Source organism: Chiloscyllium plagiosum, unplaced genomic scaffold (assembly GCF_037043375.1).
Source record: "Chiloscyllium plagiosum isolate Xiang-an unplaced genomic scaffold, Cpla_swu_hap1 HiC_scaffold_21, whole genome shotgun sequence".
NCBI classification, from domain to species: Eukaryota; Metazoa; Chordata; class Chondrichthyes; order Orectolobiformes; family Hemiscylliidae; genus Chiloscyllium; species Chiloscyllium plagiosum.
Genome location: NW_028270159.1, coordinates 18,085,626 through 18,101,483, shown reverse-complemented (window position 1 = coordinate 18,101,483; position 15,858 = coordinate 18,085,626). Strand labels below are relative to the sequence as shown.

At 49.0% G+C, this 15,858-nt stretch overlaps 1 protein-coding gene across 1 annotated transcript; it reads right to left on the bottom strand.

The window, feature by feature from the left end:
* Positions 1-1,293: 1,293 nt before the first annotated feature.
* barhl1a (BarH like homeobox 1a) lies at positions 1,294-11,210 on the bottom strand. Its single transcript, XM_043719745.2, has 3 exons — positions 10,751-11,210; positions 6,511-6,733; positions 1,294-1,674 (listed from the first exon to the last, which is right to left on the bottom strand). Exons 1-3 carry the CDS (start codon positions 11,208-11,210, stop codon positions 1,383-1,385), a joined length of 975 nt encoding a protein of 324 aa, XP_043575680.1. The 3' UTR covers positions 1,294-1,382.
* Positions 11,211-15,858: the final 4,648 nt, after the last annotated feature.

The window sequence follows — 15,858 nt, the reverse complement described above, 5'->3', positions numbered from 1 at the left end:
GTCTGTGTGTGTGTGTGTGCGTGTGTCTGTGTGTCTGTATGTGTCTGTGTGTGCCTCTGTGTGTCTATGTGTGTCTCTGTGTGTGTGCGTGTGTCTGTGTGTGCCTGTGTGTGTATATATATATATGTGTGTGTCTGTGTGTGGGTCTGTGTCCGTGTCTGTATTGTCTTTATTTTTTCCTTTTTCTCTCTCTCTGTTGCTGTTGCTTTGTTTCTATCTGTTAGAAGGCGAGGACGCCGGAGAATGCCAAGCCACCCCGCTCCCCATCTGTCAGGCTCCCGGAGCCGGGGTGCCGCTCCCAGGCTGACGCGCTAACAGCTGCCGGTTCCAACTCCGCTGCTGCTCCAGCTTTCAATAAATAATCAGACTTGTGTTAAAGAGGGAGGTTAAGTGGGGGTGGGAATGTGTATGTGTGTGTGTGCAGGGGGGGAGCAGTGGGGGAGCAGTGGGGGAGGAGGTGGGCGAACATGGGGGTGAAGCCTTGATAGTGAACTTTCCCGTCTTCAATCTATACCCAACTAAAAGTCAAAAGACAACATGAAAACTGGACCAATAACATGTGCACGGTTAAAAATCAAGCTGTAGGCGTTCACAAAGTATTTACAGTATATTACAGGGGGAAAGGCTGTCGATCATTGTAACTTATTTCAAAATAAATAAATTGTACAATTTAAATGTTCAGCGACAACAAAAAGTATTTTTAAATAGTGCAACATTACCTTAGACCAATGACTGTTTCCTTAACACGAAATTCATTTCTGCTTTTAAAAAAACTATAAATATTTTTAAGTGTAAATAATAAACTGTAGGCGCCAAAAGATGAATTGGAACAAGTTTAAATTAAAACTATGTTTGTATCACAGTTAAAACCTCTCACTTTTTACACAATAAAAGTTTGAAAATTAAAAAGCATAAATAGAGTTGAATACAATCTTCTTTACAAATGGTTTCACATTTTTTGTGTGTTAAACATTTGGAGCATTTGTGTATGTCGGTGTGTGTCCGTGTGTGTGTGTGTCTGTCTGTGTCTCTGTGTCTGTCTGTGTGTGTCTGTCTGTGTCTGTCTGTGTGTCTCTGTGTGTCTGTGTGTGTCAGTCTGTGTGTCTGTCTGTGTGTCTGGCTGTGTGTGTGTGTCTGTCTGTGTGTATCTCTGTCTCTGTGTGTGTGTCTGTCTGTGTCTCTGTGTCTGTCTGTGTGTGTCTGTCTGTGTGTCTGTGTATCTGTGTGTGTGTCAGTCTGTGTGTGTCTGTCTGTGTGTCTGGCTGTGTGTGTGTGTGTCTGTGTGTATCTCTGTCTGTGTGTGTGTGTGTGTTTGTGTGATTCTCACTGAAGTCCAGGCGGTGGGGAGTAGGGGTGTAAAGGGGCTGTTGGATAACGGCGGCTCACCGTGGCTGCGGCGGCCGAGGAAGGACACCTGCGAGGCCGGGCAGAGGCGGCGGCTGCTCGCCCCCCGCTGCCAGTCCGTGGATGAGCACCCGCGGGACGAGGGGTCGCTGGATGACGGGGTGAGGAGCGGCAGGACCCCGGTACATGTACATGGCCGTCGGTTCCAGGTTGGAGACGACACTGGGGTGGTAGAAGTACGGAGATGGGAACATGCGCTGCAGGGCCGAGTAATTACCCGCCTCTGCCAGGAGTTCCAGTCCCACCGCCGTCTGCCTTTTCCACTTCGTCCTGTTGGGGAAGGGTAAAGAGTGAAATCCTCAGGTAAACTTCAACCTGGATGAAAACTGGTCTGATTTTAACACTTCAAATTCCATCGCACGCCACACACAATTCTCATTATTCATGATGTACTTTGACAGTGTGTTTTCCAACTCGCCCTTAAATCTGTAAGAATGACTGGGCCCAGGTTCCTGCAGTGCACGGTGCACGGTGCAGTCTTTCACAGGCGAGGGATGAAGGAGCCGGCTGTTTAACCGTGTGCTCTCTGGCTGTGCCCTTCACTCTCCGGGCTCATTGGGAAGCCGCAATGACCTGTGTTCACTGCCTGGGACCAGCGTCACCGTTTGGTCAACAGCCTGGGGTTTGGAAAGGGGAACTGCAAATTCTTTCGCGTGTTCAACATAAACTCTAACAGCATTTCCCCGAGACCTCAGCCCATTGCTGCCGGCTTGGGATAGCCCCAGGGCCTGGCAAACCATTTCCTAACAGCAAAGCTTGGGGGCGGGGGGGAGGGGTCTTTTTTTGCTACTTTCCCTCTCATTTTAACATTATTATTGTGTTTAGCATCGCGCCCGGTCAGGTTACCTTCGCCTTTGGTTTATTGAGGTGGGATCATGTCAAGGGTCGCGGGTGGTTTCTAAGTGAAGCCAGTGAGAGGAGGGCCTGGAGTTGCGGATGGTCCCCTCACACGGAGCTGAGTTGTTTTACGCTGAGGGTCGAATGTTGACCTTAATTCGGGATTTTTTCACATCATACATCACGGTAATGCCGCAGTATTTTCTAACAAGTTCCTCCCTCCCTCCAGCCATCAGTGAATGTCACTGTTATCCCACAGTGCTGCCTCGTTTAGCTGTCCCCTGCCCGCTTCACCCCCATTTTCCCCCAACTTCCTGCCCAGCGTTCACCCTAACCAACTATCAGTCTACACAGGGTGAAGACTTGCTGGTTTAGAGGGGCAATTCCCTCCCTGACAGAAGGGCGGCCGGAGGCAGGAGGGAGTGTGGGTTGTGTTTAAACTGATGGCAGTGAGTCCCACTCACTGTGGGTCCGAACTGTCAGAATCCCCATGAACAGGGAGCTCTCAAACCAGTTTCATTTGGGACAGGCGGCCTGTATCTCCGCAGGGTCCCAGATCTGTCACTAATCAATCGATCGATTGTTTCTTTTCAAGCTATGTTCCATTCCTCAGCTCAGGAATGTCTTCATGGATTGAGATCGAAGGTGTCAAGACCCTCAGAGTGGCAAAGCCAGGCCCTAGCCTCGGGAGGTGGGGGGAGGGGGTAGGGTTCGGGATCTCAGTGTGAAGCGCTGGGAAGCGCACCTTCTGTAAACAGACCCCTCTGTCTCCGGCCCCTTTCCCGCTGCCTGACACTGGCGACCCAGGAGTTTAGACCAATCGTTCTCCATGGTTCACCGAGACTTGAATGTAAATAGTCACAATTTCTGACTGAGTCTTTCTAAAAAGGTTGGGAGAGAGGACACGGGAGTAACACTGAAGGGTTGGGATCAACATTGCATCCAGTCCTGAGGGGCGTTTGAGACTAGTTACCAATCGGAATCAATAGCCACCGGCCTATGGAAAACACCCTGAGTGTGACAAGAACATCAAGCCGCTGTGATAGAAGCAGAGCTATTCTCATTCATACAGAACTTCAGGTCTTTGCCAGTTTGTGTGTGTGTATGTGTGTGTATGAGAGAGAGAGAGAGAGAGAGAGAGAGAGAATGTCTGGTTGTATTTACGAGTGTGTATCTATGTATGTAGGGGAGGTGAGTGAGATTGTGACATCAACTCGCAATGATGGAAGTAGAGCCATTCCCATTCATACAAGACCCATAAATCGTCAGATCTTTGTCAGTGTCTGTATCTGTGTCTGTGTGTATGTCTGTGCGTGTGTCTGCGTGTATCTGCGTGTATGTCTATGCATAGTATTTGTGTCTGTGTGTATCTATGTGTATGTCTCTGTATCTATGTTTGTATCTGTGTGTGAATCTGCGTGTATATCTGTGTATGTGTTTGTGTCTGTCTCTGTGTCTGTTTGCGTCTCTGCATGTCTCTGTGTGTGTATACGTGTGAGTCTGTGCATATCTGTGTGTCTGTGTCTGTGTGTATCTGTGTGGTATGCACCTTGTGTGTATCCACCAGAGCAACACTGTTCTGTCCTATCATTAATAAAGGAGAAACTTCATACACCATGTTTCAAGTGTAGCCCTTATCCCTTCCCCCTAACAGATTTCTCAATGCTGGTTAGTTTGACAGCTTTATGTAACCGCTCGCCCCAGGGTGCCTGAAAATGATTGCTTCCCTTTGTGGTGCTGTTGCTGTACCTCATGAGTAGACAGTTTTCATCATCGCCTCTATTGGGCCCAGTTTGGAGAGTAGCTGGAGTGATATTTAAGGGTAATTGCAGTTTGTGGTGTGAGTACACTTCCTCTAGCGGAGTCTGTATTGTACGGTCTCCTTTGGGACTGAAACAAACTGATTTCTTAAAGGAGGTGGTTAGTAAATGCTTTCTACTCAACCTCGGCGACAGATTCGATCTGAAAACTAATGCTTAAAGATAGGCTCTCAGTCCGTGTGTGCGCCTTGTGTTATTAACATCACACAGTGAATGTGGATCAGGGTGGTGGGTGTCACCATGACAGGTGGCTGTTTAATCCAAAAACAAACTCGTGTGGTTAAAAAACCCGCTAGTTTTAATTATTGGTTAAACCCTGTATATGACAAGGCCGACAGGAAACTGGGTATTGCTGGGTACTGGAGCCGCAGGTCCACTCACTGACTAGTCAGCTCCCCGCAAGAAAGATGGGCAGCACCAGGCGAAATTCAGGTGGGATCAGTGAAGGGACACGGTACAGAAACGGACCTGTTTGTGATGAAGGGCACACACACACACATACACATACACAGACACACACACAGACACATACACACAGACACACACACAATATAGACACACACACAGACACACACAACAGACACACATAGACACCGACACAGACACACACATTTACACACAGACACACATACACACACACACATTTACACACACAACACAGACACGCGCAGACACATACACACACATTTACACACACAACAGACACACAGACATCGACACAGACACACACATTTACACACACAACACAGACACACACAGACACACACACACATTTACACACACACAGACACATACAAACAGGCACACAACACATACACACACAGACACATACATACCCACAGACACATACTTGTAAACACACACACACAAATACACACGTACACACCCACAGATAAATACTTGCAAACACAGACACACAAATACACACATACACACCCACAGATACATACACACACACACGCACACACACACACCAACGTTGGGCTTTACCCGAAACCTAACGAACTGCATTTCTGGATTAGTTGTAAACAAATGTATAACCGCTCGGAGAGGCGATTCCCGTCAGATGTTGATTGATGCCAATGTCTCGCCCGTTTAAATGATTTATCGGCAGTGATTGTAATGGCAAGAGTTTTTTTTTGCCCCCCCCCCCCTCTATCAAGGACGATTTTTAGAAATAATTCAGTGATTGTGATGGGTTGAGGGTGTTAATTATTTAAGTTTCAATGCTCTATGATAGTTCGATGCAGGTGACTCTGTTACATTTATTTTGGCGTCTTTCTCCCAGTGTTTATTTTATTTGCCCTCTCTCCCTCTCCTCGCCACCGCCCTCCCCCCCCCCCCCCCCGCCACCCCGCCCAACATTCGCTTCCAACCACAATTGCTGTCTCCTGTCTAGTTTCTCGCTGTTTCAATTGTCGGTTTCTGCATCTCGCCCTCCCTGAATCCTGGAAGTCACCTTTAACGCTCGTTTAATGCACCAGCTAGATGTTCGTTTGGTGTTAATATTTAAAAAGCTCCCTAGTTATGAACAGAGAGGAAAATATGTTCTGTTCTGAAGCAAGGTCACTGGACTCGAAACGTTAACTCTGTTTCTCTCCACAGATGCTGCCGGACCTGCTGAGTCACGCCAACAATTTCTGGTTTTGTGTTAAGGAAGGGATTACTGACCGGCTCCTCACTTTGCTCGGAGCTGAAGGGTAGATTTTGGACTTGGTTCACCGCACTTTCTGATTACTGACTGGAATTTTGTTTATCAACAACTGCCCCATCGAGGGTTTGATTGTGAAACGGATTCCGTTAACTAGCGTTTGAGTTAACGCTTCTAATATTTAACGTGAACCGTCTCAGTTCCTTATCTGGGATACACTAAGCTTTTCGGAAATATTTTGATTCAATTTGATCCCTGGGATTTAGTCTCCTGTCAAATAAACAAATTCTGGGACCGCGGGCGAGAACCTACCAAGAAGCAGATCATAACTAAAGATGTGACAGGTTCTTAACCCGTTCTGCCCTTCCCCTAACTCGTCAGCTCATTGTGTCGGTAACATACCCCTGTGTGGAGACAGACTACACTGTAATAAAGTGAACCCTCTTCCCTAAGACACTGCAGGATGCAGTCTCTCTGTGATTCTCAGCCGCTTGTGCAAGTTTTACAGACTAACTGTGTTAGACAGAGCGCCAAACAAGCCGCCCTCATCCTTCCCGCCTGTCTAACCCAGTTAGGAGTTTGTGATCTTACAATCCTCACATGGAGCTGAATCATCTGTGAGATTTCAATGCGCCCCCATTGCTTGTGGGATTGTGACCTGTTAAATATCTGAGTGAGCTACCTCCTGGAATTGAGCTGTAGTCAGAGTTTGTGCTAATTACAATGGAACCCTTGATTGTGTCTGATTTGACTCCGTTTCGGTGCGTTGTTAACCAGCTGTGGGTCAGTTAGTCTCACCTCCTGTTCTGGTACCAGGTTTTGACCTGAGTGTCTGTGAGATTGAGTGAAGCCGCCAGTTCCATCCTGTCCTGCACGCTCAGGTATTTCTGCCTTTCGAAGCTCCTCTCCAGCTGAGCGAGCTGGTGATCAGTAAAGGCCGTGCGAGCTTTCCGTGGCTTCTTCAACCGCACAGGCGGGCTCTCCCGACTACTCGAGATCTCTCTCTCTGCTTCTTCCTTAACTGTCCATGCCGGGAGAGGAGAGGGAGACAGCGAGAGAAAAACAGAAACACAAGGACAGTTTCAAAATAAAATCCTGGCCAAGATCCGCATGCAGCACTAACATTGCAAAGACACCAGCTCAACTCCCTCGATCAAACAGGATACAATCTCTCTTTCTCTACGTTAGCAACTCCTTGTTCTGTCATCTAGAGCCTTGGTCAGACTGTGACTGACTGGCCTCTGGGAGTTTGCTCAGGTGCCTCTCAAAAATCTGGGAATGCTAGTCAATGTCGCTTTTAAACGGCCCAAGCATTTCATCCGGTCTCCTTCGGACTACACGGGACAGTTCTGTGTTCAATGTGGAGAGCGGGCTGTGGGATTTTGGTGTTGCTGCGACAGCAGGACCATTTAAACAACAGGCCTCTCTTTTATTATTAGACCTCCCACCCAAAATCCGAGAAATAGCGCTGATCTTTTGAGCCCCGTGTTGTAACTGAATTTCTGGAGTCAGAATTTCAGGTCTGACTGTGTGGCGATCTGAGAGTTTGCAAACGCATCAGTGCAATGATTCCCCCGCTCTGTCTGATGTTCTGAAATGACCCGTTAAAGAGCTGCTTGGGCGGAAAGGTTGGAAACAAGGCGCTGTCTCTCCCGGAGGCTGAGCTGATAATCTAACCTGACTTCATGCTGTGTACCAGCGCAGAGCCGCCGATTTTATATTTACCTTTGTTTATATTTACCAGGCGGGTTTGGTGTGATACAGAGGGGATAGCAAACAGGAAAGGGAGACTTTACTTCGCTGACCGGGAAGAAAATAATCCGTTTAATTAAGTCACTGGGGAGCCTGCCCAGAACTGTCTGAAACAGCAGCCCCGGCCGATTAGAGACCCAATCATTGAAAATATCCTTTCCCATAAAAACTAAATCTGATCACAGGATTATTTTGCAAATGACACTGTCACCTCAGCAATTCGCTGTAGGAAACTGCCATCGCCTCCGCCAAACGGCATCGATTTAACTAATCTTCTACAAATTAACCCGATCCCACCCTCACCTTCAGGCAGGGGCAAATAAAACTGATCACGGGGTGATACAGCCAACGAAAGCGAGACCTTGACAAGGAGGAGACTGGGGAGCAGCGAGGGACTAAACTCAGCTCCAACTTGTGAACTGTTCGCCTTCAAACCCAGTTCTACCGTCCGGCCACAGGATTGTAATTTGCAGCTATGCTGTCTGCCTCCTTTATCCTCTGCCCGTTCTTTGACACCCCATCCCTGTGCCTCAAATAACCCATTAGTTGTCCACACCGCCGCACTCTCAAACATGGATTATGTTGTACTCAATTCGGCGGCTCCAAATTCCAAACAGCCTTTCCCAAACTTACTCACAAGACGAAGCCCACTGCTCTGTCTGCGCCGAGGTGGCGGAAGGACCGGGAAAGGTATCTCTTTCTCTCTCTCTCTCTGCAGTTGGAGCACTGACTGAACCCATTCCCTTTCCGCCTCCTTCTCACTACACATACCCACGGCCACCTCGGGCCTCAATTACAGCTTTCAGGAGCCCCCAACATTCAAATAAATCCCGGTCCGACCCCGGCAGCTGAGCCGCTCTTTAAACAAGTAAGAATTCAGTCAGAAATACCAGATTTTGTTCAGGAGGATTCTGTGGGTGAACAGTTGGGCTATTCGTTCGGAAATAACGGCGGAACACGTTCACAATATCCAGATATTGGTGGAATTATTTTGCTGAAAATCACTGCCGAAAAGTTGTGGCCTTTTTTTAATATATTAATTTGAAACGGAAACAAAAATAATTGAATGTGATCTGTCTGTTCCATCCCGGACGGACAGGGCCCTACTGGAGATAATTATTGGAGGTAATGTCAAACACTCTTGAGTGCGGAGTGCAGGCGAATTGAGGAATTGTCAAGAGGACTCACCGAAAACCGTTCAACAACCAGCATTTCCTCTCACCCTTTACCCGGGTGTTAAAGTCGCCAAAAAAGACTTTCTTTCATTTTAAAGAAACCCTTCCAGGAATTCCAAAATATTTAGATCGTTCAGTGACATTGCAAGATTTTTTATGTTAGAACACAAAACACAGAGAGTGAAAACACACCAACAGAGAAAGCTAACTTTGTGAAACCCGGGGCTATTGTGTTTGGAATATTCACGGTTCCGAACTTCAAGGGATGAGTTTCAGATTGTAACAGTCTGATAGGACCATGATGAAGCCAGTTTGTGTTTGAAATCCATTGCTGAATTTTTCAGGCCCAGGAATGGCCGGGTTTGGCTGGGAATCTCTGATTGGTATTCTGTTGTTAAGGTGGACATTGGAAAGTTTACTTGAGGGAGGTTGACTTCCCTGAGAAAGCGGGGGCCCCTCTGAGCTCTGTTGTACTGGATTGAAATGAACCCGCTCTCCCGGAACCTCTCTGTTATGTTTCCTTGATTTATGATCAGTTGCAGCAATCTTGGCAGCTTATCCGTTTAAACGACGTTTGTTTATTCATGTCCCTTTTCGCTGATTGAACCAGCTTGGTGCTAGTTCAAGTCTCTGATGCTGGGCGAGCAGATGCGTCTTTTGATTTAAGTTTAATGAAGTTTACAATCTAAACTTTTATAACTTCCTCTCCATCATTCCACCGTCCCTCTTTCTCACACAAGTACACATTTTTTTTAAACTCAATAGCTTTAGGTCTGTATTAAATTGTCAATTATTCTTTGCAATGATCGCATTCCTAGATCATGTATAAATCTAAAACCTACTCCTACCCTGTAATCTTACACCATTCACTGAACCCAGTCTGTAAATAGTTTTCCCTCCTCCCCACTTCATTCTCAATTACTCAGTCCTTACATTTCCTTTCACTGTTCACCTTCCCCTAAAAAAACTTCTAATTTGGGATACATTTATTTCCATTTTAATAAGTTGATCTTGGCGCAGTTATAACGAACAACAGTATTTTTAAAAATACCTTTAGGTTCAACGTGTGTGTCAAATAATGTCTGTTATGGAACTCACGGGTCGCTATCCCGAATCAATAATAACACCTTCAGCGGAATTCAGTTTCCACTTCGACAAAGTTTCTCTGTTATTTGACGCAATCCAACTGCACTCTGAACTTGGACGCCACAAAAATACTGCCTGTGCTTTTTAAGGTGAGCTCCAGGCCCTGGCATCTGTCTCGTGAAAGCTTTCACTTGGCAACACATTTTACTCAATCCAAATAAACAGCGCATTGTCTCGTTTGTAAAATTCACGGCCTGAACTGCCCGGATTATATTTAAATACCGATTGGTAACTGTTTAACAATTTATATTTTATGAGGACGATCTGGTAATTAACTTTTCAATAAAAAAAACTTTCAGAAATATTCCGTCTTCCTTCACTCTGAAAGTGAGCAGTACATTGACATAGTTCTCAGTTACTGCCCATTTCAGGGATCGATTCATCTGGTAGTTTTGAAAGAGACAAAGTGAATGATTTTCATGTCTTTCAAAAAAAAAATAAATACATTTTTAAATCCACTTGCGATCTTTTTTCCAGTTACTGTGGGTATTACACATTCTCCCTGTCAGCGGCATTTTCTTGTACAAAGTGACCTCGGCTGGGTGGAGTGGCAGTTGATGAATTTGATGCGAGAGAGAAATGTCAATTTGCGGATCTTCTCACACATTACAAAGAAAAATTCGACAATTTGGTAGACGGCATTTGTTTCAATAAAGACTGAACTCATGAATTAAAGGCACCTTGGTTTTCAGTAATTGTCTGTATTAATTATAGACCATCCCCTCTCCCACTAGAGGACAAAAATACTTTATCCAAATATAATCTAGTACAATATTTGGTAATTTTAGAATTGAAAAGTTCTGTCTGCTGTGGGTTTTTTTTTGAAGATTGTTTTCCCCGAAACGCGGATTGACAAAATACAAAGATGTTAATGTTGATGATAATTGGAGCCACCAGCTCCCCCAGAACTTCTATTATTTGTTTATGTTCTCAGCGTGGCCTTGAGTCTCTCTCGCTCTCCTTACCTTTATATTCCGTGTCTGAGGACGAGTTCTCCCTTTTCTCCAGTTTCTCGAGGAATTCTTCCCCGCGTTTATGAGCTGCATCCTGGGGAGTCTGCCCGCTGCTTGAGTATGGGGCGCAGGCCGCTAATGGCTTGCAGTCTCCGAGAATGTCCCTGATAAGGAAGGAGGAAGTAGCAGTCCTGGGCTGGGGAGCGGCACACAGTTGCCCCGGGTGCGCCTGCGACTCGATCCCGCCTGCGGCCCCCGGCAGCGGCGGTGCCGCCTCGGCGCACTCCAGGCCGGGCGAGGAAGGCGAGCTCTGCTCGCTACCTACATCCGACACCGGGCTCAGACCGGCTTTCACCTCCTGGGGAGACCTGCAGTCGCCCATCAGCGGCTCTCCTTTGGCCAAGACGGGGCTGGTTGCTCTGTGAGACAGAATCGAGTCAATCCCAAAACTGGAGCCGTTAGACCCTTCCATTTGCGGAGACTTTACACAGTCATCTGGACCTGGGACAGCAACTTGGCTGAACTTGGTGGTGAAACACTTCAACTTCCAAATCAGGATCTGGAGCAAACAAAACCCTTGGCTAAAACAAATCCCAGAAAGCAGGTTGGTGCAGGTGTGGAGCAGTGGGCGCTGGGGAGCTTTGCCTTGATGGGTGGATGAGGTTTCAGCACCTTGGACAACGGCGAATCCACGGCTGGGCAGCCGCTAGCGGCAAGGCCAGATTCCTACCTGCCGAGACTTTTGGACTAAAATGAACTTCTGTCACTTAGCAAAGGGGTTTTTTTTTAAAAAAAAAAATGTCTTAAGCACGTGTCCGAGGGAAGGCAGCTCTGATTGGAGTTTCTCCCTGACATCACCGCTGACTGAGTTTAACGAAAGGAGTTGGAGGGAAGCCACTCCTGCAGTTTCTTCAAATGGAAGCAGTAATGAACCGGGGAGGGAGGAGGCTTTGTCCAGGGCCGGTTTTAGGAAGGTCAGGAATTCTCAGTAAAGTTGCAGGCTGCCAGATGTAAGCAGCTATAGTTGAGAGAGTGCACGGTCCGGTATCTCAGGGAGGGAGCTGTGACTGTGCACAGGCTGGAAGCGGTCACACCAATACAGAATGTCACCGCTGATTTGTTGATCTTATCAGGACTCACGGCAGAAAGCGGCGATTAATCTGTCGGTTAAATATCGACTTCTCCCAGCGTTCTCGGTGGGTCCTGACAGTTTCTAACACAGCGAAAAAGTTGGAAACCTTGATAAGAGTTTAAAGCAGTTTCTACCCAATTCCCAATGTCATTGTTTCCGCTAGATTGGCCCCGAAGATGCTCCTCAGCTTACCATGAACACACCGAAATACTACTGTACATGGGACCGATGGGGAAAACAATATTCAGCTGCAAAATATTTGCACTGCACCTAAAATCGTTGGAATGTGATCTCTTTTGCGGGATCACATTTAAACAATCAAAAAAGTGAACAAAACAAAAACCAATTAAACGGGGAGGTAAAATGCGAGAGGTTGCAATGACAGCATGGCGAGTTTGCTAAATTTAGCACATTTCAAAATGAACTAATGACAGATACAACTGTTTTATGCTGTTAAATTATTCACGACAGTAAATATCATGTGCAATGTACAAAGTGTTTGCAGTTTGCGAAGGCGAGGTAGTGAGGGCTGGACTGTAGCCAATTAAAATCTGTTAGAGCGCATCTGATCCGGTTTGAAAAGCGAGACAGAGAGAGAGAAAGAGAGAAGCGGGAGCTACCTGGGTGTGGGAGCCCGGCTGCCCGGGATGGGGGACGCTACAAGGCTGCACCAAGTTCCACATACACTGGGGCAGGGTTCAGGTACAGAAACTCTGAAAGGTTCACGGTTTTCTCTCGGTGCTGTTTGCAGCGGCTGGTTTCCTTGCCTTTAATGTTCACTCTTGACAGACATTCATGTATTTCATTTTAAACTCCTTGTCACTTGGCCTGAAAAATCAGGCGCCACAGAAACGGAATCACATTAGAGGCTGCTGCAAGTTTCAAAATCTATGTTCACACCAAACCTGTCCAACTTATTTCATCTGTTCGTTCTCTTACTCCCTCCCCTTAACGTTTCTTCTTATGTACCTACTCGGCTCTCCCTTTTGTTTTGTGTCTGCATTTTGAAATGTTGGTTCCTGTCTGAACGCAAACGTTTCTTTAGTTGGTGCACATCTACTCGCGTCTGTGTCCTTGCTCTCTCCCTCTCCTTCCCCAGCTCACCACAACCCCCCCACCCCTCACCTCGCGCTCACTCTCATTCTGTTCTCCCCCCGCCCACCCACCCCCCAACCCCCGCACCGCGCTCACTCTCATTCTGCTCACTTCCACCTCCTACCCTGAGTTTCCTCGCCCAGGACAGGTTGTGGCCCTGTCTCTTCCCCAGTGTCCCCAGTGCCCACCCTCATTGTCAGCGGGGATTTGGTACATGTCCCTCCCCCGGGAGAATGAGCTTCTGTCGGGGTGTGTGTGTGATTGGGAGGCTCTGGGTGTATTTGTGTGTGGGAGGGTAGGTGTGTGTGGGAGAGTGGGTGTGTGTGAGGGAGGTCGGGTGGGTGAGTGGGTGGGTGTGTCGGGGAGGGTGGGTATATGTGGGAGGGAGTGTGTGGGGGAGGGTGGGTATGTGGGGGACGGTGTGTTTGGGTGAAAGGGTGTGTGTGGGAGGGTGTGTCTGTGAGGGAGGGTGGGTGTGCGCGAGGATGGGTGTGTGTGGGAGGGGGCGGTGGGAGAATGGGTATGTGTGTGGGAGGTGAGTGTATGGAAGGTAGGGTGTGTGTGTGGGAGGGTGGGTGAGTGGGAAAGGGTGTGTGTGTGTGGGACAGTGGGTGTGTGGGGGAGGGTGTGTGGGGGAGGGTGTGTGCGGGAGGTGGGTATGTGTGGGAGGGTGGGTATGTGTGGGAGGGTGTGTGTGTGGGGGAGGGTGGGTGTGTGGGGGAGGGTGTGTGTGGGAGGTGGGTATGTGTGGTAGGGTGGGTGTGTGGGGGAGGATGTGTGGCAGGGTGGGTCTGTGGGGGAGGGTGTGTATGTGTGGGACAATGTGTAGGGGAGGGTGTGTATGTGTGGGACAGTGGGTGGGTGGGTAGGGTGGGTATGTGTGGGACAGTGGGTGGGTGGGGAGGGTGGGTGTGTGTGGGACAGTGGGTGTGTGGGGGAGGGTGGGTGTGTGGAGGAGGGTGAGTGTGTGGGGAAGGGTGTGTGTGTGTGGGACAATGGGTGTGTGGGGGAGGGTGTGTGTGTGGGACAGTGGGTGTGTATGGGAGGGTGTATGTGGGAGGTGGGTATGTGTGGGAGGGTGTGTGTGTGGAAGAGGGTGAGTGTGTGGGGAAGGGTGGGTGTGTGTGGGACAATGGGTGTGTGTGGGAGGGTAGGTGTGTGTGGGACAGTGGGTGTGTGGGGGAGGGTGAGCGTGTGTGGGACAGTGGGTGTGTGGGGAAGGGTGAGTGTGTGGGGAAGGGTGGGTGTGTGTGGGACAATGGGTGTGTGGGGGAGGGCGTGTGGGGGAGGGTGGGTGTGTGTGGGACAGTGGGTTTGTGGGGAAGGGTGGGTATGTGGGGGAGGGGGAGTGTGTGTGGGACAGTGGGTGTGTGGGGAAGGGTGGGTGTGTGAGACAGTGGGTGTGTGGGGGAGGATGAGCGTATGTGGGGGTAGGTGTGTGTGTAGGACAGTGGGTGTGTATGGGTGGGTGTGTGTGGGAAGGTGGGTGTGTGGGGGAGGGTGGGTGTGTGTCTGTGTAGGACAGTGAGTGTGTATGGGAGGGTGTGTGTGGGAAGGTGGGTGTGTGGGAGAGGGTGGGAATGTGTGGGACAGTGGGTGTGTGGGGGGGTGGGTATGTGTGGGACAGCGGGTGTGTGGGGATGGTGGGTGTGTGGGGGATGGTGGGTGTGTGGGGTATGGTGGGTATGTGTGGGACAGTGGGTATGTGTGGGACAGTGGGTGTGGGGGAGGGTGGGTATGTGTGGGAAGGTGGGTGTGTGGGGGATGGTGGGTGTGTGGGGGATGGTGGGTATGTGTGGGACAGTGGGTGTGTGGGGGAGGGTGGGTACGTGTGGGACAGTGGGTGTGTGTGGAGGGTGTGTGTGTGGGGTGGATGGTGGGTGTGTATGGGAGGGCGTGTGTGGGAGGGTGGGTGTGTGTGTGGGACGGTGTGTGTGTGGGGGAGGGTGGATGTGTGTGGCTCAGTGTGTGTCTGGGACTGGGAGTGGAAGTGGGACTGGGACAGCATCTGGGGCTGGGACTGGGAATGAGGCTGGGAATGTGACCAGTACTAGGAATTTGACTAGGACTGGGAGTGGGAATGGGGCTGGAATATATGTCATTAGCTGACATTTTGTTCATTTCTCCTATTTTACATAACTTCCAGGTTCTGTGCATTTGTATTGGTCTGCACATATAGACACATATCTGGCCAGTTATACCTGTATTTGATATTTTTGCTTTGACAAGAGGTGTACTTTTATCTGCAAATTACAACAAAACATCTGTCTATAGCAGCAGTCTGAGGCCTGCTCTTGTTGTAAAGAGGGGTTCAGAATAATTACAGTCACCTCATCACTGCACATCTCTAAGTCTCAGCTGGGACTGGGCCTGGGATTGGGATTGGGGCTGGGGCTGGGACTGGGATTGGGATTGAAGCTGGGGCTGGGATTGGGACTGGGACTGGGATTGGGCCTGGGATTGGGATTGGAGCTGGGACTGGGATTGGGACTGGGATTGAAGCTGGGATTGGGGCTGGGACTGGGACAGCATCTGGGGCTGGGACTGGGAATGGGGCTAGAACTGTGAATGTGACTAGTACTAGGAATGTGACTAGGACTGGGAGTGGGAATGGGACTGGAACAGGACTCGGGCTGGGATTGTGGCTGGTACTGGGGCTGGGACTGGGAATGGGACAGCGTCTGGGGCTGGGATTGGGCCTGGTGCTGGGAATGGGGCTGGGACTTTCAATGGGACTAGGATTGGGAATGTGACTGTGGCTGGGACTGGGATTGGGGCTTGGAATGAGGCTGGGGCTGGGGCTAGCACAGGGACTGGGATTGGGATTCGGACTGGGATTGGGACTGGGACTGGGACTGGAACTGGAAATGTGACTAGGACTGGGAGAGGAAAT